At 47.1% G+C, this 21231-nt stretch overlaps 1 protein-coding gene across 4 annotated transcripts in view; it reads right to left on the bottom strand.

Moving 5' to 3' along the window:
* Positions 1–19314, bottom strand: part of POLA1 (DNA polymerase alpha 1, catalytic subunit) — a 351812-nt gene extending 332498 nt beyond the window's left edge. For all 4 annotated transcript variants that reach the window (XM_073357730.1, XM_073357757.1, XM_073357749.1 and 1 more), the window contains exons 1-2: positions 19234–19314; positions 3336–3460 (exon numbers count right to left, since the gene is read on the bottom strand). In XM_073357730.1, coding sequence (XP_073213831.1) covers positions 3336–3460; positions 19234–19261 — 153 coding nt within the window. In that variant the 5' untranslated portion in view covers positions 19262–19314. The remainder of the gene's footprint in view (positions 1–3335; positions 3461–19233) is intronic.
* Positions 19315–21231: the final 1917 nt, after the last annotated feature.

Here is a 21231-nt window from a genome sequence, read left to right as displayed (position 1 = left end):
GGGCAGGCGGAGGATCCGTGCCGCGGTTCCTCACAGCTGCCCGCCTGGCTCTTACCGTCAGAGCCCTGCGCGGCTACAAAATTTGTATCCGCATCCGCACTATCTGCAGAAATGGTCCATGGATATAAAGTGGATACCCGCGGATCTGCAGGGCTCTAGTCACAAGTACTGACAGATCCAATAGGGAAGATGTTATTAAAACAGCTATCGCGTGATGCTGAAACTCCAGTTCACTATGGCAGTGAATACATTCGTCAAATGACCGTTTTTCCCCCCACTACTGTTATCCTGCTCATATGAGACTATCTGCTTTCCTTAAAGAAATGGATTCCTGGGAAAGAAGAGCTATAATGATTGGGTTTCTTTTCTCAAACACGAAGATGAGGTATGAGTGTGGGGGACCTGTTGGTGCCAGCTGGCAGAGGACACAAAGGTGCATAAGGGTTATAGGGATTCCAAGTCTGGTCTCTAGACAATAGCTTGCCAAAGGATGTCACATAAGGCTTCCACTGATGATTTGTGTCACAATGATCACCATAATCATTGCAAAACATATGTACAGATAACATGTAAGGAGTTAGGTGAATGTATAGTGAAAATTATGCTCTTAAGGTCTCGGAGTTGGGGCTGGTCACCAGAAGATGACGAACAATTTCTTTCAGGGAGGAGAATATGTGTCTGTCTATACGTAAAGTGGGTACTGTACACTTCACAATGAATGCTTATTTACAGTATAAGCAAAATGCTAATCAAGTCAAGAGATTGTGAAGCCTCCAAGAGAGATTTTCTACAAGAAAAAGCAAGCAGCAGGGGGTGCCCTGTTGACAAGTGACAACAAAGGATCTTTTGAACTATATGTGGGGTTGCAGAAGTAAACCCAGGTATCCTACAGGAAGGGGACCAGCTGGTTTGTCTTATGACAAGAGGATCACAGCCAGTCTGGTTGTTTAATGCTGGGAGAAAGACTTTGGATGAGTTAACCTTTAGGAGACAAGAGAATGTCTTGTTAAGTATAGGCTCTAGGGAAAGAGTATTATGATTTTATTTTACATGTAACCTTTTGTTTCCATTAATTCTGCTTGCTTCTTTTCTAATCTCTATTCTTTGTTAAATAAAAACTGTGATATGTTTATAGTGAAAACAAGCGTAAGTGCTGTAAATTGAGAACAGAGAATTCTGAGGTGTACTGTTCCTTTGGGAATAGCAGATCTATGAATTCTGTGAGTATGCAGTGGAACAGGGGCTGGATACTCCAAGGGGGTGTTCGGGAAGCTCAGGGGCTGGAGTGCGCCTACTGCTTGTCTCCAAAGAGACAGCAGACCCTACGCAGGCTAAGAGGAGAGTGCATATATTGCCTGAGGCTGCTGGAGTCTGGGCCCTGACCCTTGGCAGGCACAGACAAGGCTTCCTCATTTTTAGGGCAGGTGGTAGTGAAGTTCCTCACAACCTTGGGCATTCCACGGAAGCATCACAGTACCTCACCAAGAGACCTCTTGGTGCCAACTGGCAGAGAACACAGGAATACCTAAGGGTTACTGGGATCCTTGGGGTCTAGTATCTTCATACTAGTTTCCCAAAGGGTGTCATGTAAGATCTCTACTGGAAGCCTGTGTCACACTGGGCACCAAAAAGTTTCTGTCAGGAAAGAAATGTTTATGTGCCTGGCTATATGTAACTGAACACTATGGATCACAATGGATGCCCATTTACAGTCTGAGCTGAATGCTAATGAAGAGATTTGAAGATTTTACAGAGAGGAAATTTACAAGAAAAAAATAAATCAGCAGAAAGGAGTCCTGTTTACATGTGAAGACAAGAGATTTCTGGACTATAACTGTAGAGACTAGGACTCACTCTGCAAACACATCAGCTTACTTCATGTAAAAAAAAAAAAAGAAAACCAAACCACACACACCAACAGATCACAGCCTGGGTTGGCTGACAAACACTGGAAAGATTATGTGAGCTAAACTTTATTAGTCAAGGGAGTATCTAGTGAAGTAAGTCTAGATTCCAGAATGCATTTATGACTTCACTTTATATGTAACCCTTCTTCCTGTTTTTACTATACACATATCTAAGTGCTATGTATACTGTTTCTTTGGGAGTATAAGATCTGGGAATTGTGAGAGTGTCCCGTGGATCAGGGGCTAGGTGCTGCAGTGGGAGACTCGGGGGTTGGAGTGGTGACTACCCTTAACCTGTTAAGAAACAGTGAGACTGGCAGAGGCCTGGAAGGCAGTGTGCGTGTTGCCTGAGGCTCGTGGAGCTGGGGAACTGACCAACAGCAGGAACATACAAGGCTTCCTCAGCTAAGGGAATTAATAGCGAGGTGCCTCACAACCCCGGGTACCACCAGGAAGCTTCACAAGGTATATCAACTGCAATGTAATATTAGCAAACACTTTAACAAAAAAAGTTATGACAGAGAGGGTCTACACTACCAACTTGCATCAGCAGAGCTGTACCAATGTAGCGCGGACTCCAATTGGCTTAATAACTCCACCTCTGCAAGAGGCAGTAGCTACGTTGGCGGGAGAAGCTCTCCCGTCAACGACATAACCCCTCTCCTGTGTGGACAGCGCTGAGATCGATATAACTATGTCGCTCAGAGGTGTGGATTTTTCACACCCCTGAGTAACATAGTTATACTGAAGTGAGTATGTAGCGTAGACCTGGACTGAGAAACAAGGCACTGTTAAGCTGAACATGCATCTTAAGTGGTCTGATTATCCCAGACCTCTGTCCACATCCAGGTGGGTGAAAAAAGGCTATTTGGGATTGCATATCTGGTTAGTTACTATGTCATTTTGCTGTACTTTGTAGTAGTTTAATACTTCAATATAAATTGACTTTTCCTTTCCTTCCAAGATGCAGAGCCTTAACATTACCACACTTGGATCACATAATACTTTGAAAAATCATAAGTTAAGTTGTTTCCTAGTCCACTATTTAATTGATACATGCTGAAGTCCTGAATGCAAGCCTTTCACTACAGAATAAATTGTCAAGGCAGATCAAACTTTATGTTCAAGCAATAAGCCATTTTAACGACTGAAAATTAAATGTTGCTCACCAATTTCTTTAATTTCCAATGGCAAGGGTCAGAGAAGTGGCAAATACAGAAATAACTACTGTCTCATGAAAAATTTTACTAAGTAAACACCTTTCAGGCAAGTTGGTCTTGACTGAATATTGTTTTCCTAACGTTCCCCATAATTTCCAGAAGCAAGTGATCAGCTTTATACAGGTTAGGACAAAGATCAATATTCCCAAAACTCAACTTAGGTTTTTATATAGAAAGTCTAAACAAGAGAAAAGATTGACCTATTTACCTCATATTTTACTTTTTCACCCGCCTTGGCCTTTTTCAAGAGTTCTAGAGCTTCTTGGTGTCCTTTTTTAGATTTTTTCTCACGCCGAGAACGTGACACTGCAAAACTTCCAGAGTCTGATGTAGCTGAAATGAATATTAAAATCATCAGAAGTACAATTCAACTACGCATTGTTCTTGTTTTCAGACATTTAATCTACAGTAACTGTTTAATATTAGTTTTAGAGAAACAATTATTTCACTGTTGATTATTCATTAAAAACATGTGTGGAGTGTCCAATAGGCAGGGGAAGACTGAACCTGCCCAAACAGCCCCTTGTGGCCCTGCCCACACTCCGCCCACAGGCCCCCTCCCTTCCTGTTGCTAGTTGACCCCAGCCCAGATAGGCTGCTTTTCTTCCAGGAAGGAAACCAGCTGGGGCTAGGGTGGTTGGGACTTGGGGTAGCTGGGGCTTCCCAGTGCTGGGGTCCCCTGGCCCTGGGGCTGTGCTGCCCAGTGCTCCAGTGCTGGGGAGTAGGGGCCGCACGCCGCCTGCCACTCTGAAGGGCCCTGGGCAGATGGCCGGTGCTTCCCGCAGCTCCCATTGGCCGGGAATGGCGAACCGCGGTCATTGGGAGCTGCAGGCAGCCTTGCCTGTGGATGGTCAATGTAAACAAACGGTCTTGCAGCCCACCAGCGGATTACCCTGACAGGCCGCAGGTTGCCCACCACTGATCTAAGGTGTGCCACTTCCTCTCAGTAAGATGTTGTGGCCTTGGACAGAATAATAAGAGAACCACCTGTTGGGAAGCATGGAAGGAAGAGTTTACCTTCAGACCAAACAATTCCAGAGTCCTAAGCACCACCTTGTCTTTGTGGAACAAACAGTAAGGTTCCTGCATAGAAAAGACTGCCAGCTCCAACACTCCCCTGGCAGATATAATGGGCATCAGAAAGCCAGTTTTGATGGATAAATAGAATGCTGACACTGATGTCAGTGATTCAACGGGATGGCTTGTCAGAGCTCTCAATACAATCAGTTGAGTGGCCCGACTGCTAACTCGGTTAATCAGAGTGCTCTGAGGAATTTGGCTACCTGGGGGTGCTCTGCCAGAGAACCCAGGGATCCCACAAACATCGTGCTACTGAGGGCAGATACCTGTCATGCTATGGAACTGGGCTGGAGACCTTTGTCAAAGCATTTTCGGAGAAAGTCCAAAATAGCTGGGATTTCTAAGATTTGATTTGTGTTCCTAGCACCAGAACTTGGCCCAGATGGAAAAATGCATTTTCAATGTCGATACCCTTCTAGATGAAGGTGGTGTCTTGATGACTTCGAAAGACAAACCCAGTGGGACCAGCACTTCCCTTTCAATAGCCAGGCTGTTAGATGCAGCCAACTAGCTACCAGATGATGAAAACGACCTTGTGAGAGGATGTCCCACCTCTTTGGGAGTTGTAGTGGAGGTCCTATTTTCAGTCTGAAAACCAGTCTCTTCAGGCAATGTGGAGTTATCAATATGACTGCTATCTGTTCTCATTTTATTTTCTCAACCACCTTCCCTAGTAATAGGAAGTGTGGAAACACAGAGGAGAACCTGCAGCCATCTGTGCAACAGGCAATCTGTCCCCCAGATCTGGGATCTACCTCCCTGGTGAAGTACTTTAGTCTCTTTGCATTCATATGGTTCATGAATAGATCGGTTGAGGGAATGCTGAACATTTGGACAATTAACTCAAAGACTCCCTAATTCGGGCACCACTCAGAGTTGTTGAGCTAATCTGCCTTTTGGTTCGGGTCTCCCTTTACATGAATTGCTCTGAGGAATAAGAGACAGTTCTCTACCTACCATATAATTTCCACTGCTTCTGCATGTATCACTTGGGTCCTTGCTCCCCTTGGTTGTTCACAAGTGATGGTGGTCATGTTGTCTGACTGAATCAGGACAGTGTTCCCCTCTAGGCTGGGCTGGAACCTTCATAGCACCAGCTTGATCGCTTTTAGCTCTAGAAGGTTTATGCTGTGGGCCCTTTCCTCCAGGCTCCAGATGCCTAGAGCTGTTTGGGCCCCAAGGCGTGAGCCCCAGCTCTCCAGGCTGGAGTTGGTTATGAGAACCTGAGGATCTGGGCAGCATATGAGTATACCTTTGTGTACATTGCCCTGGGCTGACCACCATTTTAAGGAGTTGAACACCTGTGCTGAGACCCTTACGTGATCCTTCATGTGTTCCAAAGGAGTGGTCCTGTACCTTTGTGATGAAGGCCTGAAGGCACCTGATGCATGATTGCACCCAGGGAGTGAACCCTATGCACGATAGGAGAAGGCCTAGTAGTTGAAGGCCCAGTGCTATAGCAGGCCTCTTGCAGCTCCCAAACAACGTGAAGAGGTTCTGAATCTTCTTGAACCTTTCTAGTGATGGATAGATCCTTGCTATCAAGGTATCTATGTCCATTCCGAAGTGTGTTATTTTTTTGACAATGATAAAGCCAGGTGCTTATAGAAAACTCAATGTCAGCGATGTGGCTCTCTGTGCTATTTCCGGGGATGGCGTTCTGATCAAATGTTGTCCAAGAAGGGGCACAGGTGGTGTCATAAATATAAAGGGAAGGGTAAACCCCTTTGAAATCCCTCCTGGCCAGGGGAAAGCTCCTCTCACCTGTAAAGGGTTAAGAAGCTAAAGGTAACCTCGCTGGCACCTGACCAAAATGACCAATGAGGAGACAAGATACTTTCAAAAGCTGGGAGGAGGGAGAGAAACAAAGGGTCTGGGTCTGTCTGTAGTCGTCTTGGCCAGGGACAGAACAGGAATGGAGTCTTAGAACTTTTAGTAAGTAATCTAGCTAGGTATGTGTTAGATTATGATTTCTTTAAATGGCTGAGAAAAGAATTGTGCTGAATAGAATAACTATTTCTGTCTGTGTATCTTTTTTGTAACTTAAGGTTTTGCCTAGAGGGGTTCTCTATGTTTTTGAATCTAATTACCCTGTAAGATATCTACCATCCTGATTTTACAGGGGGGATTTCTTTATTTCTATTTACTTCTATTTTTTTATTAAAAGTCTTCTTGTAAAACACTGAATGCTTTTTCATTGTTCTCAGATCCAAGGGTTTGGGTCTGTGGTCACCTATGCAAATTGGTGAGGCTTTTTATCCAACATTTCCCAGGAAAGGGGGGGTGCAAGTGTTGGGAGGATTGTTCATTGTTCTTAAGATCCAAGGGTCTGGGTCTGTAGTCACCTAGGCAAATTGGTGAGGCTTTTTACCAAACCTTGTCCAGGAAGTGGGGTGCAAGGTTTTGGGAAGTATTTTGGGGGGAAGGACGCGTCCAAACAGCTCTTCCCCAGTAACCAGTATTAGTTTGGTGGTGGTAGCGGCCAGTCCAAGGATAACGGGTGTAATATTTTGTACCTTGGGGAAGTTTTGACCTAAGCTGGTAAAGATAAGCTTAGGAGGTTTTTCATGCAGGTCCCCACATCTGTACCCTAGAGTTCAGAGTGGGGGAGGAACCTTGACAGGTGGATACCCTGCAACCTGAGTCAGGCTATCATTACTGACAACATCTTTGTAAACATGCTGAGAGCAGAGGACAAGCCGAATGAGAGCATCCGGTACTGATGTTACTTCCTGCCACAAGCAAATCTTAGGAACCTGTGACAGCAAGGCTGACAAATGTGGAGGTATGTGTAGCGAAGCAGAGTGGCCTCCCTCTGGACAGGAGAGCAAGGGACCTCTACACTCCCTGGTCGGCAGAGCCAAACTGACCCCGCTCACCACGCCAGGATGGGACAGCAAGTATAAAGGGAGGGCTCTACAGCTCAGGTGAGCAGCAGCCAGGAAAGGAGATGGACGCTTCTATTCTGCTACAGCTCCCAGCAGCTGAATCTGAACTCTGCAGCATCCTGCAGAGGAGACGGACCCAGAAGAAGAGTTGCCAGGATTGCCATCTGCCACGTACCCAGAGGAGCCAGAGGACTGCGGATTCCAGAGATCCTACCTCCCCAGGGTGTGGTAAGTAGTCCAGGGCAGCAGACGATTATCTGGCTACATTGCTGACTGTTTCTAGGTCAGTTGCGGATGGATCCCTGCTGACCCAGTGGCGCATCACTCCACCACTGCTAGGGCCCTGGGCTGGAATGTGGAGGAGTCAGGTGGGCCTGCGTCCCCCTGCCACGCCACCCGAGGTGGCAGACTCCCCACCATGGAGGGCTATGTACGTCTACTGTCCGTCAAGCTAGGATGCTAGACTTGGTTGGTGCTGCCCGCCTTCCTGAGCCCCTAGACTGTGTGGGCGTTCATCCCTACCTGAGCCAGGAGGCTTAGCCTACAGCCTGTGTTCCCTCTAAGGTGCATGCCTGCTCAGCCGCACAAGAGCCATCAAGGGCCACGCACACAGGTGAGCATGGAGAATGTGCAGGGAGGGTGGGTGAGGGCAGTGGGGTGAGGTGGGGGGTGGTGATGGGGGTTTGAAGGAGCTTGGGGAGTGCAGGAGAGGCACCTCTCTCCCACAGCCCCAGCCCCGGCCAGGGCTGCAGCACGACAGGCGTTTCTCTCCCTCGGCCCCAGCCCCCCCCCCCTTTTTTTTTTTAGGGAGATCTTGTTACAGCAATTAAATGTTTGTTCTTTGTTCTGCAATGCCTCTGTTTACACAAGATTTATGGGGATAAGCAGTATTTTATCTGCCAGAAATATACACCTTATTGAGCCTGATCCACATCCTAAACCAAGATTGATACAAGACCGTGAAATGCCACACTTTACTACCTTTAGCCAAAGAAAAATACCTTCAAGATACCATGGAGTTTTCATTTCATTTGGGTGCGGAATATCAGTTTAGGTTCAGCTGTGCACTGCCAGCCACCAGATTAAATTCTGAGGAAAGGGAACTGCAACCTGAAATATGATAGCACATTATAGGATTTCATTGTTTTCTGCCCTTCAGAAAAGCCTCTTATATGCATAAGACTTCAGTCTATGTGTTTGCAATAGTGATAAGGAAGCCATTCTAATATGATACACTTGAAGAACCAAATCCTCAGCTAATGTAAATCGAAGAAGTTCCAGTGACTTCGTGGCTGCTGTACACCAGCTGAGGATCTGGTCCTAAAATGTCAGATTCCAGGAAATCTTTACAGCCCCTTTTACATGTACCATTGGCCATACCTATGGTAACTTTTTAAAGAATTATATATATGTTTTTTGTTTCTACTGGTGGCACACATCACCTCGATACTGGTGCTGCACATAACAAAATGCATTCTCTGCATGGATTGAAAAAATTAGAGGGAACATTGGTTACAGCCTCCTCCCTGCTCGGCCCTGCCCAAAGGGCTGGAGGCCCCAGACTGTGTATGTTTGCTGGTTGCCTTAGCCAGGAGCCTGAAGCTACAGCCTGCCCTAGCTTTGCCTCACTCAAAGGGCCAGAGTTTTAGATTATTAAGTACTGCCAGCGTCAGTTGAGGGGCTACATGCTAAAAACTACTCAGTGTTCTGCCCCAACTGAGGGTGGGGACAAGTGCCCCAGACTGTTATTGCCTGTTTGCTTCTATAGGCCACAGAACTATAGACGGCTTATGGCTCGGCCCCGCCAGCGTGACCCAAGCCCGAGAGTTACCGCCCAATACAGTGAGGCAGAGTGGCCTCCCTCCCCACTGGAGAGCGAGGGACCACTATAGTACATGTCTGCCAGATCCACTGAAGTCAGAAAATCCTCCTTGGACAGGCATGACACCACAGAGGTCAGGGTCTCCATCTGAAACTTTGTTTTCTTCATCCACTTGTTGAATCATTTGAGTCTATGGCTTGGATTCCTCCCGTATGCTTTTGAACAATGAACAACATGGGGTACTCCTTCTCTTTGGAATCTCTCCCTGCTCTGCTCAGGAACTCCTGGTCTATTTTCCTCCCGGTGGACTTGCAGCTGCTCCGGTGAGCAGGGGATCCCACCTGTCTGCCCGACTCATGGCCCTGGGACCTAACAGAGTTAGGGACCGAAGGCTGAGCACATCTCATCATCTGCCAAGGCCAGGAAGGCTGTCGCATAGACAGAGCACTGTTTAGATTTTGTTCAGTGCTTTTTAAACTGCTCAGCCATACCAAAAGGGTGCAAAGGAGCCAGCAGGAAGGTTCCAGGTGGGTTCAGTCATCTGACTAAAAACCAACCCAGTGAGAAGGAAACGGCTAGTGTGAGACCACGGCTCATCATTGCCCCCCCCTCCAAAAAAAACCACACTGAAGGTAGAAGATAGGTGGGTGCAACAGAACTGCCATCCACACGCTGCTGTGGAGGGAGAGAATCTGGCTGCAAGTGGGCGCAGAAGAGGCATGAACAAAGCAGTGGCGCCAAAATGCTGATCTGGCGCCATGAAGCTGCTGAGTGAGGAGAGTAGCTCAGACATCAAGGATTGTGGGAGCTGCTGAGCTGCAGAATAGGTAGATTGTGGTAATAATGCACCTATAGTAGACTCAGGAAGGGAAAGGTGACAATTGTTAAGCTGCCACCCAACTTCCTTTAGGGGTGCATCAGCTGTCACTATCCATGATTTGGAAAGGAAGGTTATTTTAGACATCTAACTTCCTTCTTTATGCTTTTATTTCACTGACAACCAGTGCTTGAATGCATCAGGCAGGGTATTTTCAGCAGAGACGTAGAAGTGTTAGTACCATTATACAACACACTGGTGAGATCTCATCTTGAATACTGTGTGCAATTCTAGTCTTCCATGTTTAAGAAAGATTAATTCAAACTGGAACAGGTGCAGAGATGGGCTACTAGGATGATCAGAGGAATGGAAAATCTGTCTTATGAAAGGAGATGCCAAGAATTTAGCCAGCCAAAAGAAGACTGAGAGGAGATATGATTGCTCTTTATAAATAAATCAGAGGAATAAGCACGAGGGAGGGAGAGGAGTTATTTAAGTTAAGCACCAATGTGGACACAAGAACAAATAGACATAAACTGGACATCAAGTTTAGATTGAAATTAGACAAATGTTTCTAACCATCAGAGGAGTGAAGCTCTGGAACAGCCTTCTGTCATAAAAATAAAGGGAAGGGTAACCACCTTTCTGAATACAGTGCTATAAAATCCCTCCTGGCCAGAGGCAAAACCCTTTCACTTGTGAAGGGTTAAGAAGCTAAGATAACCTCTCTGGCACCTGATCAAAATGACTAATGGGGAGACAAGATACTTTCAAATCTGGAGGCGGGGGGTGGGGGACGGGGACGGGACAAAGGGTCTGTCTGTGTGCTGTTTTTGCCGGGAACAGATCAGGAATGCAGTCTCAGAACTTCTGTTAGTTAGTTAGTAATCTAGCTAGAAACGCATTAGATTTCCTTTTGTTTAATGGCTGGTAAAATAGCTGTGCTGGGTGGAATGTATATTCCTGTTTTTGTGTCTTCTTGTAACTTAAGGTTTTGCCTAGAGGGATTCTCTATGTTTTGAATCTGATTACCCTGTAAGGTATTTACCATCCTGATTTTACAGAGGTGATTCTTCTACTTTTGATTGTTAAGGGTGGCAGGTAATTGAAGATACGTGACTGGTCTCAGGGATCTCGAAGGGTGGTGACTAAAATCTTTTTCTTCTTTTGTCTGTAACTTCTCTGTAACTTGTTCTCCAAAAAACTGTATAAATTAAAAGACACAAGCCCCACTCGGGGGGCTCACTTCTAAATGTATTAGCAGAGCAGCTTTGCTAATAAAACAGAGTGGTCTGATAAATTGTGAGTCTGAGTCAAACTTTGACAATTTGGAGGTCCCACCAAGATGGCAAGCGGCTTCACTGAGGCTGTGCGATCCCTGACTGCCTTGCAGGACGATCGTGGCAGCCGGCGCCTGGACGCTTAGTCCAAGCGATCCTCCACAAGACAGAAAGGTACACAGCAGCAGCGCAGTCTACGCCATTGAACTTGTTGGTTCCCACTCTGTTCGGGTAGGGGTCTTTGGATCCAGCTTCTGGAATCAGACGTCTCAGGTAATTATTATTTTTGTGCTTTAACCGGTTTGAGGACTGTCTTGTCTTTGTGTCTATCCGTCTTCCCCGTGGTGTGTGTGTGAATCTGGGAGCCATGAGAGATGGGAGAAAATGAGTCCATATGGGATTATAAACCCTGGACTCGTACGGAACTTTTATCTATAGTTAAAAGTTTTCCCAAACCACAGGAAAACTCTGTCAAATTTGCTGAGGAGTTTCTGTTAATCTGTGAAACCTATGAACCCTCTGAGACAGATCTCCTCCAACTGTGTAAATTGTTAGCTCCTGCCAGTTATTATGAAAAATGATTGGCTGCTGCAGACTGGCCAGCTGAGGCACACCACTCAACCATAAAAAGTACTGGCCCAGATTCGGCATACAGAGACCGGTGTATGGCTCTTTGGAAGCACCTGCATCAAGCCATTCCCAAAGTGTGGTCTCCTAAAACAAACTGGACAGCAATACGTTGCTGTAAGCAAGGGCAAGGAGAAAGCCCAGGCGACTATAGGTCCCGGCTAACTGATGTTTTCCTACAACATTCAGGAATACAAGAGCCCGATGTAAATGGGGAGGGGGCCTTGGCACATGCATTTGTTGATGGTCTTCTCCCTGCCACAGGCAGCATGTTAAAACGAATGAGTGTGGGATGGGAGACTGAAACCATGGACAAATTGCTGGCAGTAGCAGAGCATTGCCACTGCACTTTAAAAGGAAAGGAGGAACAGTCCTCCCAAAAGTTAATGGCTCTGCAGATACAGCATTATTCAGGATTAAGCAGACCACACCGGGGACAGGGACGGGGTTGCGGAAGGGGGTGGGGGGCTGGATTAACTGGGGTTTGTAACTACTGTAAATAGCCTGGACACTGGAAAAAAGAGTGTCCCAGATGACCTAATAATTGTATGGGAAATCAAGTGAACCCCCCGCTGGTTCCTCTAGCTGATCCCCAACCCTATTTTTCACCCCAACGACGGGATGCTGGGGAACCTCACAAAGTTTTAGCTCCCTTATTACCTCTGTCCCCTACTGGAGAATGTGTCCTGACTGTAAATGATCTCTCTCTCCCTTTCCTTGTTGATACTGGAGCTTCTCTTTCTACAATCCGCACCACTGACTTGCCTGAGGTTCCCCGATCTGGAAAATCTGTGTCTGCTGTTGGCATTACAGGGATCCCTACCTCTTTTCCCCTCTCAAAACCTTTGTCTGTTCAGGTCGGTCCCCTCTCTGAGGAGCATGCATTCCTTCTCTCTGATTCCACCCCTGCAAACCTTCTGGGACGGGACTTGCTATGCAAACTTGGCTGTTCTATTTACTGCTCCCCAGATGGTGTCTATCTGCAAATCCCTCAGCCTTCCGTATGAGATTCTGTAGCCTCCCTGCTGTCTGAAACTTCCCTCTCCACTCCGGTCCTTTGCTGTCCCTTAACTCCGTCCCTAGGGCACCTAATCTCTCAGGTTCCTTCCTCCCTATGGCCATCTCACCCATCTGAAGTGGGCCGACTAAATACTGACCCAGTTCGGATTACTGTAGACAATTCCAAACCTCTGCCTCGCCTGTCTCAGTATCCTTTGAATCCTGAGGCAGAGGCTGGGATTGCTCCAGTTATATCTGCATTAAAAGAACAAGGAATTATTGTCCCTTGTTCCAGCCCCTGTAACACCCCTATCCTCCCAGTTCAAAAGGCTGATGGCAAATCGTGGCGATTTGTTCAAGACCTTCGAGCTATTAACCGTATTGTCAGACCTTCTTTTCCAGTGGTTCCTAACCCTGCTACAATACTAGCGTCTATTCCTCCAAATGCAACCCACTTTACTGTTGTAGATTTGTGCTCCACTTTCTTCTCTGTCCCAGTTCACTCTGAATCCCAGTATCTCTTTGCCTTCTCCTACAAGGGTCAGCAATATACATGGACTACCCTTCCCCAGGGGTATACAGAGAGTCCATCCTATTTTTCTCAAGCCCTAGCCAGGGATCTCGCTGATCTGGTTTTCCCATCACGATCCACACTGATCCAATATGTGAACGACTTAGTCCTGTGCTCCCCCTCTCTGTCTGCCTCAGAAACTGATTCTCTAACACTTCTCACAGCTTTAGCTAACAAGGGTCATCAGGCTTCTCGCACAAAATTGCAGCTCTGCCAAACCTCTGTCACATACCTAGGCTTCCTTCTCTCCCAGGGCTCCCGTACACTCTATCCAGCCCGGGTACAAGCCATCCTTAGCTTTCCCCAGCCTTGCTCTCCACAACCAGGTCAGAAAATTCTTAGGTATGACAGGGTTCTGTAGGCAATGGATTCCCCCAATATGCTTCTCTGACTAAACCACTCCAAGAACTCACTCGATCCTCTGTACCTAACCCCATGCCATGGCCACTTGAAGCAAATGCTGCTTTCATCTCCCTTAAGCAGAATTTAGCCTCTGCCCCTGCCTTAGGGTTACCTAACTATGACAAGCCTTTTACCCTTTTCTGTCACGAACAATCTGCTTGTGCCCTCGGGGTTCTTACTCAGGAGCACGGTGACAGAAATCGCCTGGTGGCTTATTTTTCTGCAACCTTGGACCCTGTAGCCCAGGGTTTACCCCCTTGCCTACGCGCTGTAGCTGCTACAGCGCGCCTGGTCGAGATGTCTGAGTCCCTTGTCCTCCGCTCTCCTCTCACTCTCATGGTTCCCCATTCTGTGGAAACTCTCCTTCTGCAATGCAACACTGCTCACCTCTCCTCTGCTCACCTCACTAGGTATGAACTTTTGCTGCTTTCAGCCTCACATATCACTATTAAGCGCTGCTCCCGGTTAAATCCTGCTACCCTCCTTCCTTTACCTAGTGATGGTGAACCCCATGACTGCCTTGCAACTGTCTCCGCTATCACTGTCCCGCGCCCCGACCTTTCAGGTGTACCTCTCCCTAACACTGACCTGGTATTATTCACTGATGGGTCCTGTTATAGAAATGACCAAGGCCACCTTCTTGCAGGGTACGCTGTGGTCTCTCTCTTTGAGACCATAGAAGCTGCGCCCTTACCCTCTGTGACCTCTGCCCAGGTGGCTGAACTGATTGCTCTAACCCGTGCCCGCTTTCTAGCCGAGGGGCTCTCTGCCACTATTTTTACTGATTCTCGGTATGCCTTTGGGGTTGTGCATGACTTTGGCACCCTCTGGCAGGCTCGAGGTTTTCTTACCTCTACTGGTACCCCTATCAAGAATGGCCCCTACATTGCCGCCCTCCTGTATGCAGTTTTACTACCGTCTACATTGGCAATTGTTAAGTGTACTGGCCACTCAGCGGCAGACACCGAGGTGGCAAAAGGTAATGCACTTGCTGATGCTGCTGCAAAACATGCCGCCACTATAAAACCTTCACCAGAAGCGTTTCTTGGTCCCCTCTCTGTCTCTGTAACGCCACCATCCCTGTCTCATCTCGCTCAGCTCCAGGATTCTGCCCCAGAAACAGAAAAAGACTCCTGGAGTGCTTTGGGTTGCTCTTTGCATTCTGATTCCTTTTGGCGATCACCCACCGGTACCTTTGTAGCCCCCCTCTCACTCTGCCTGTCTCTAGCCGCCCTGCTATATGGTGTTTCGCATGTCGGCAAGGAGGGGATGGCCTCTGCTATGAGTAAGGCGGGGTGGTGGGCTCCCCATTTCAGCTCCTTTGCAACCTGCCACTGTGCCGCTTGTGTTACTTGTCAAAGCCACAATGTAGGCAAATCTGTAAAAGTAACACAAGGGTTCCGGGGTTTGCCTCAAGCACCTTTCCTACACTGGCAACTTGATTTTGTACAAATGCCAAAGTGGCAGAAATATGAATTTATTTTAGTTATAATTTGTCTGGTTTTGGGTTGGATTGAAGCCTTTCCCTGTCGCAAAGCTGATTCATTGTCCGTTGCAAAATGTCTGTTAAACCACATTATCCCTACCAAGGGAATTCCTGCCACTTTGTCTAGTGACCGGGGAACACATTTTACTGGAAAAATTGTTCAACATCTAAACCAGGTATTACATGTCACCCACCTGTTGCACTGCCCTTACCATCCACAGAGTGCAGGGGCAGTTGAAAGGCGAAATGGTGTGCTTAAAAATAAGCTGGCAAAAATCCGTAGTTCCACAGGGTTAAACTGGCCAGCGGCTTTACCACTGGCCCTTATGGAAATTCGGTCATCCCCATCCCAGAGACACAAATTGAGTCCATTTGAAATCATCATGGGACGCCCTATGCGAACAATGGCTACTATTACCCCAGCCCCAGACCTAAACCTAACTCACAGCACGCTCCTCCAGTACTGCAAAGGGTTAATCCAAGCTGTGAGCTCCTTCCATTCGCAGGTGCAAGCAGCTTGGCCGACTGAACCCACCTCTGCTGCCTGTCACACTCTTGAGCCTGGTGATTGGGTCTACCTGCGGCACCACCTTCGGAAGCACGCCTTGGAACCCCGGTGGAAGGGTCCATACCAGGTACTGCTCACCACCCAGACAGCAGTGAAATTATCCGGCATCGCTGCATGGATCCACGCCTCACAGTGTAAGCCAGCGCCACCTCAAGGGGACCAAGCACCTCTGCAAGACCACGCAGAACCAGCTTCAACCCCAGAAGACAAAGAGGAACAGCCTGCAATACCTTACAGTCTGCGCTCTCATAAGGGTTGCCAGAAGCAGAGGGTAAGCAGACAGCAGGACCCAACAAAGAAGAAGCAGTAGTGAGCCTAGCACCTGCTGCCTGGTGGACGGAAAACCGTGACTGCGGTTCCCTCGAAAGGGGTTGTCGGACCAGAAAGGGTCCTGCTTCCAACTTGTGTCCTTTGAGAAGCTTAATCCTCAGCTACTATGTCCTGAAGGTCTGGGGAATCCAGAGCGACAGTGACAATTCTTTCATCCAACAACAGGTGCAGATAGCCCAGATCCTGAATATTTCTAATTGCTGGGTCTGCAGCCACATCCCAGCTCACTCACAAGCTAGTATCCCCACCATGGCAATCCCTTTGAATTCCTCAGAGCTTGCTGGAGAACCCTATCCACTTAAAAGGACATGGAAGGAAAATGACACTTGGGGGCTGGGAAAAACATATGTTCCTAAACTTAAGTGTGGTGAAAGGAAAGGGCCACTGGTGCTGGGTGTGTAATGGGACAGGGCTGAATCTAGGGAGGAGCAGCTGTCTCCAATACATCGTGTCCCACGGTGTATGGGACTATTCAAACAAGGTTGGAGAATGGCGAACCAGGTATGGAAAGATAAACTTCCTCTCAACCTGGGACCAAACCAAAGATTCAATCTCTTGTTCCTCCGACAGCCTCCCGGAGAAAAACAGCACCATCTACAAATGTCATGTGAATACTACCTCTTCTCCCAGTGAAAATCATCCTGTGCCCTTTGGGGGATACTATTCCTCCTTCGTAAATTCTTACATGTCAAAGGGTTGCAGTCAACCCTTCCCAGCTTTAATGGGACATCATTGGTTTGTGGGGAAAATGCTTACACTGTGTTACCAGCAAATTGGTCAGGTATCTGTTATCCTGCTCAGCTTTTCCCACAATTCCGGGTGCTTCAATCCCTCCCACGAATCGTCTCTGTAATTTCAGGCGAAAAAGGAGGGACTTGCCAGATGCTAAATGGTATGTGGATAACATAAGCCCCTAACTCGGGAAAAAGCTGTTGGCATTTCTTTAGTCCCAGTAGGGGGGGTAATCCACCATGCAAAAAGGCTTTTAAGGTTACAAGCGGTGGTTGAGATCATGGCCAATGAAACAGGAGAGAGCTTAAAAGCTCTAGCCAAAGAAGCAGGAGCGGTCCGACAAGTGGCCCTCCAAAATCGTCGGGCATTAGATATAATACTGGCAGCCAAAGGAGGGACCTGTGCTCTAATTGGAACAGAATGCTGTGTATATATACCTGATAATACTGATGAGGTAATAAATCGTGCTAGCCATCTGGAGCAAATTGCATACCTTCCCCACGAAGAACCAAGTTCCTTGTGGAAATGGATAAGTAACTTATTCAATTTCTCTAGTCTGGGAAACTGGTTGTTTCAAGGAATCCTGACTATCCTATTTGGAATTCTAATAATCTTTGTGTGTTTTCAATTGATTTCTTGTTGTATCCAAAACTGCATAAGACACACCATCCATCAGGTTACCCCTAACCAGAGTGCTAATCTAATGTTGTAAAATGTCACCAGTGAAAGTAATGAAAAAGAACGATTGATGTACGGAATTGACAATTTGACAATTTTTAAAACCCTATGACCGTGAAACTGACCAAAATGGACAGTGAATTGGTAGGGCCCTAATTATAACCATTCAGAAGACTGCTGCAAAAATTATTTTCCTAACTTTGACCATGTCACCACTCTTGCTGCACTCAACCACTGGCTCCTCTTTCTCTATTGCATCAAACATAAATTATTTGTCCCCACTCTACCTATCATCTTTCCTTCACTATCAAGCTGTCGACTCCCGCCTTCAATGCGCCCACGATGCCAGCCTCCATTGCCCACTTGTTAAATTTTTGATCAAGCAACATCATGCTTTCTTCTATGCTGCTCCTCATGCTTAGGAGAAGCTACCCATAAACATTTGCAAAACTAGCACATTAATCTTCTTAAAACTCTCCTTTGCTGTGATACCTACCAAAATAAAAACTTGATAATGGTTAGGTTGCTATTATGTTGAGGCCATTGCCCATCATGCTAACCAATACCGTCACTCTCTCTTGGTACCCCCAGTCTGTCTGTATCCACATATTGTCCATTATCTTATACTAGTCTGTAAACTGTTTAGGGGAGGGACCATCTTTTTGTTCCATGTTTGTATAGCACCTGGAACAATTGGGACCTGATCTATGATTAGGGCTCTTAAGCGCTATAATATAAATAGGTTTCAGAGTAGCGGCCATGTCAGTCTGTATTCGCAAAAAGAAAAGGAGGACTTGTGGCACCTTAGAGACTAACCAATTTATTTGAGCATAAGCTTTTGTGAGCTACAGCTCACTTCATCGGAGGCATCCGACGAAGTGAGCTGTAGCTCACGAAAGCTTATGCTCAAATAAATTGGCAAGTCTCTAAGGTGCCACAAGTACTCCTTTTATAATATAAATAGAAGTGGGTTTTAGTTATTGTTAAGCCACAACAGCCATTCAAAAAATATTTACGTAAAATACACAGAATTAAACTTTTTTGCATATACAAGGTATTTTCACTCTAAGCAAACTGAATACAATTTCTCTGTACCCCAATTTTGATTTTACTAGATTTAGAGAGTGAAGAAATTCAGGGCTCAAAACAGTGATAATAATGAGGAAAGTCACAACCTATCAAGTACGGACAACTGTCCTAAAAACAATGACATCTTGTGGGATGGGGTGGGGGGAAGGAGTACACGTCTGATAGTGTCGATGAAAATCATGCCTATGTTTTCATGAAACAGCAGGTTTCTTTAAAATTAAAAAGGATTACAGTTCTCTCCTCCCTGTGTTTACTCCATGCACTTGACAGCATTTCGGGTACAGACATTTACCTCTATGTAGGAGCTTAAAACCCAGCCCGGAAAAAAAAAAAAACACATTCTCCCAAAAAAACCCCAAACCAAACAAAAAAGTGATGCAAAACCACAAATTCAGCAGGACGACGGAGACCAGTGTCAGCACTAGCTTCTTTTAACACGCCTGTGTGTTTATTTTTTTAGGACAGACTCGATTTCAACACACCTTCCCTGTCATCTTCCAAGCAGAATCTTGGAGACACCAATGAAGTGTGTCCCCCCCCAAAAAAAAACCAAAAGCGGCCACTCCCAGCTGCCCCACCCAGACCCTGCAGCACGGCCACCCCCGCCCAAGAACTCAGGAGACAAGCTCAAAGGAAGCCCAAATACAACCCCCTGCACCGCCGCCATGCAGACCCTGCCCCCCGGCTGCGCGAGCCCCCCTGCAGGAGTCGCACAGCCCCGCCCGCCCGCCTCTCACCGCCGCGCCGGCTCTCGCTCTCCGCCATGGCCCAGACCACGCACCCTCCGCTCGCGCCAACGCGCCCGAAAGTGGCGCGAGAGAGGCGACCCAGGCGCCCCGGCCGGCCGGCCAGCCAATCAAAAGCCGCGGCGAGTCCCGTCTTTCTGTAGCCCGCCCCTTCGCCCTGTTCCACCCTCTCGTGCAGGTCGAGGGGAGGAGCCGCAGCTGCGCGCGGGCGCACTGGGTGTTGCGAGTAATCTATGTGTTTGTGGCTCCGGCTCTGGAGGAGAGAGGCGCGGGCGGGTGCCTCATGGGGAGAGGTGGGTGGTTGCTGCGCCCTGACTTGCAAGTTACGACCTGGCTTAGCGCCAGCGGCGAGAGGGTTGCTATTTATGGACAGGCGTTCCTGGGGGGCGGTCGCCACTGAGTTCCGGGGGAGGCCTTTTGTGTCCGGGGAAGGGAGTGAAAGGACACAGCTATGGGGCTTTCTTCTCGTCCTGGCTCCGGGGAAATAATTTGCAATTTGTAAACTCATGCTGGAGGCTTCAGAAAAGAGCTATTTCGGCCCAGCATTGCTATTTGCTGCAGCCCGCACCTAGCCCAGAGGGATGCATGTGCCCTGCTGGCCCCTGGGTAGGGCTCTTAGGTGCTATAGTCATAGAATAATAAACGTGTGTACACACTAAAACTAACATTTCACAGCTCACTCGGTGTATGGATAGAAAATGAAGTCTTCATCCTCACCATTTGACCAGAGGAACAGACCTGACAGAAGAGATTGAGCCATTTGAACGTGGGCTGCAGTGTAAACCAATTCAAATCAGTGGTGTTACACCAAGGATTAACTTGACCCACTATGTTAACTTCCCCTCCTAGAAAAACAACCAGGAGTCCGGTGGCACCTTAAAGACTAACATTTATTTGGGCATAAGCTTTCATGGGTAAAAAAACCACACTTTTTTAGATGCATCGAAAGAAGTGGGGTTTTTTACCCACGAAAGCTTATGCCCAAATAAATCTGTTAGTCTTTAAGGTGCCACTGGACGCCTCATTTTTGTGGATACAGACTAACATGGCTACCCCTCTGATACTTCCCCTCCTAGGTTTCTGAGAGCAGGGTTTACAGGAAATACTGGTAAGCAGGATGCAGCCTTTTTTTTCACTAGCACCTGTGGAATTGCACAGTGGTACATCACCAGTGCAATAAAGTCAGGGTAGCAAAGGCCCTCCAGCTCCTGTGGGATCCCCACAGGGCAGAGGTGTTGGGTCCTTAATGGCCTTATAGCCTTGAAATCAAAAGAAGCTGCAGGATTCCTAATCAGCAGAAACTGTGGCTTGTATAACTTCATCATTTCAATGGCTGAACACAACACTGTGGGAGCAGAGGTAGGAAGGACTATCTGGAGCTAAGTCAGAAAGCAAAGCAGAGCACTGGCCTTTTGCATCAATCTTGCCAGTAATGGAAGATGCTGACTCTTGGCAGAGGGCTCATTCGGGGGAAGACATTTCCTCCTGTTGCTTAGCACCAGATTTCTAAAGTGACCAAGTAACTCGGGACAAGGCAAAGAGCCTTGTCTCCTTTCTCCCTGCCCACAACTGCGGGAGCATACCTCGACTTTGCTTGTGTTACTCCTATTGCTACGCAGATGTCTTCAGTCACATGCATCAGTGCCCCAGCTTCAACTCAGGAGCAAAGCTGGGTCTGGAAAATCATACATTTAACCTGAAATGACACAAAAATTATTTGAAATGGTTTTTAAAAGACTCAGTTGAGATTTTGCTAAACCTTTACTATGATTCAACTGGTGGGATCTCCCTGTAACAAAGTGATATTTAGGGCCCTAGTGAAGCTTTGTGGTCAGCATTTTCTATTGCATTTTCTATTTTCTACTTTGACTTTTCTTCAGAATGGCAGTTTACCAACAGTGCTGACCAATCACTACCCATATTACTCAATCCCTCATTTGTATACAGATTGCGTTCATTTGAGATGCACATGCTGCTCACAAAGGGAGA

Source organism: Lepidochelys kempii, chromosome 1, assembly GCF_965140285.1.
Source record: "Lepidochelys kempii isolate rLepKem1 chromosome 1, rLepKem1.hap1, whole genome shotgun sequence".
NCBI classification, from domain to species: Eukaryota; Metazoa; Chordata; order Testudines; family Cheloniidae; genus Lepidochelys; species Lepidochelys kempii.
This window is presented reverse-complemented; position numbering and strand designations above follow the sequence as displayed.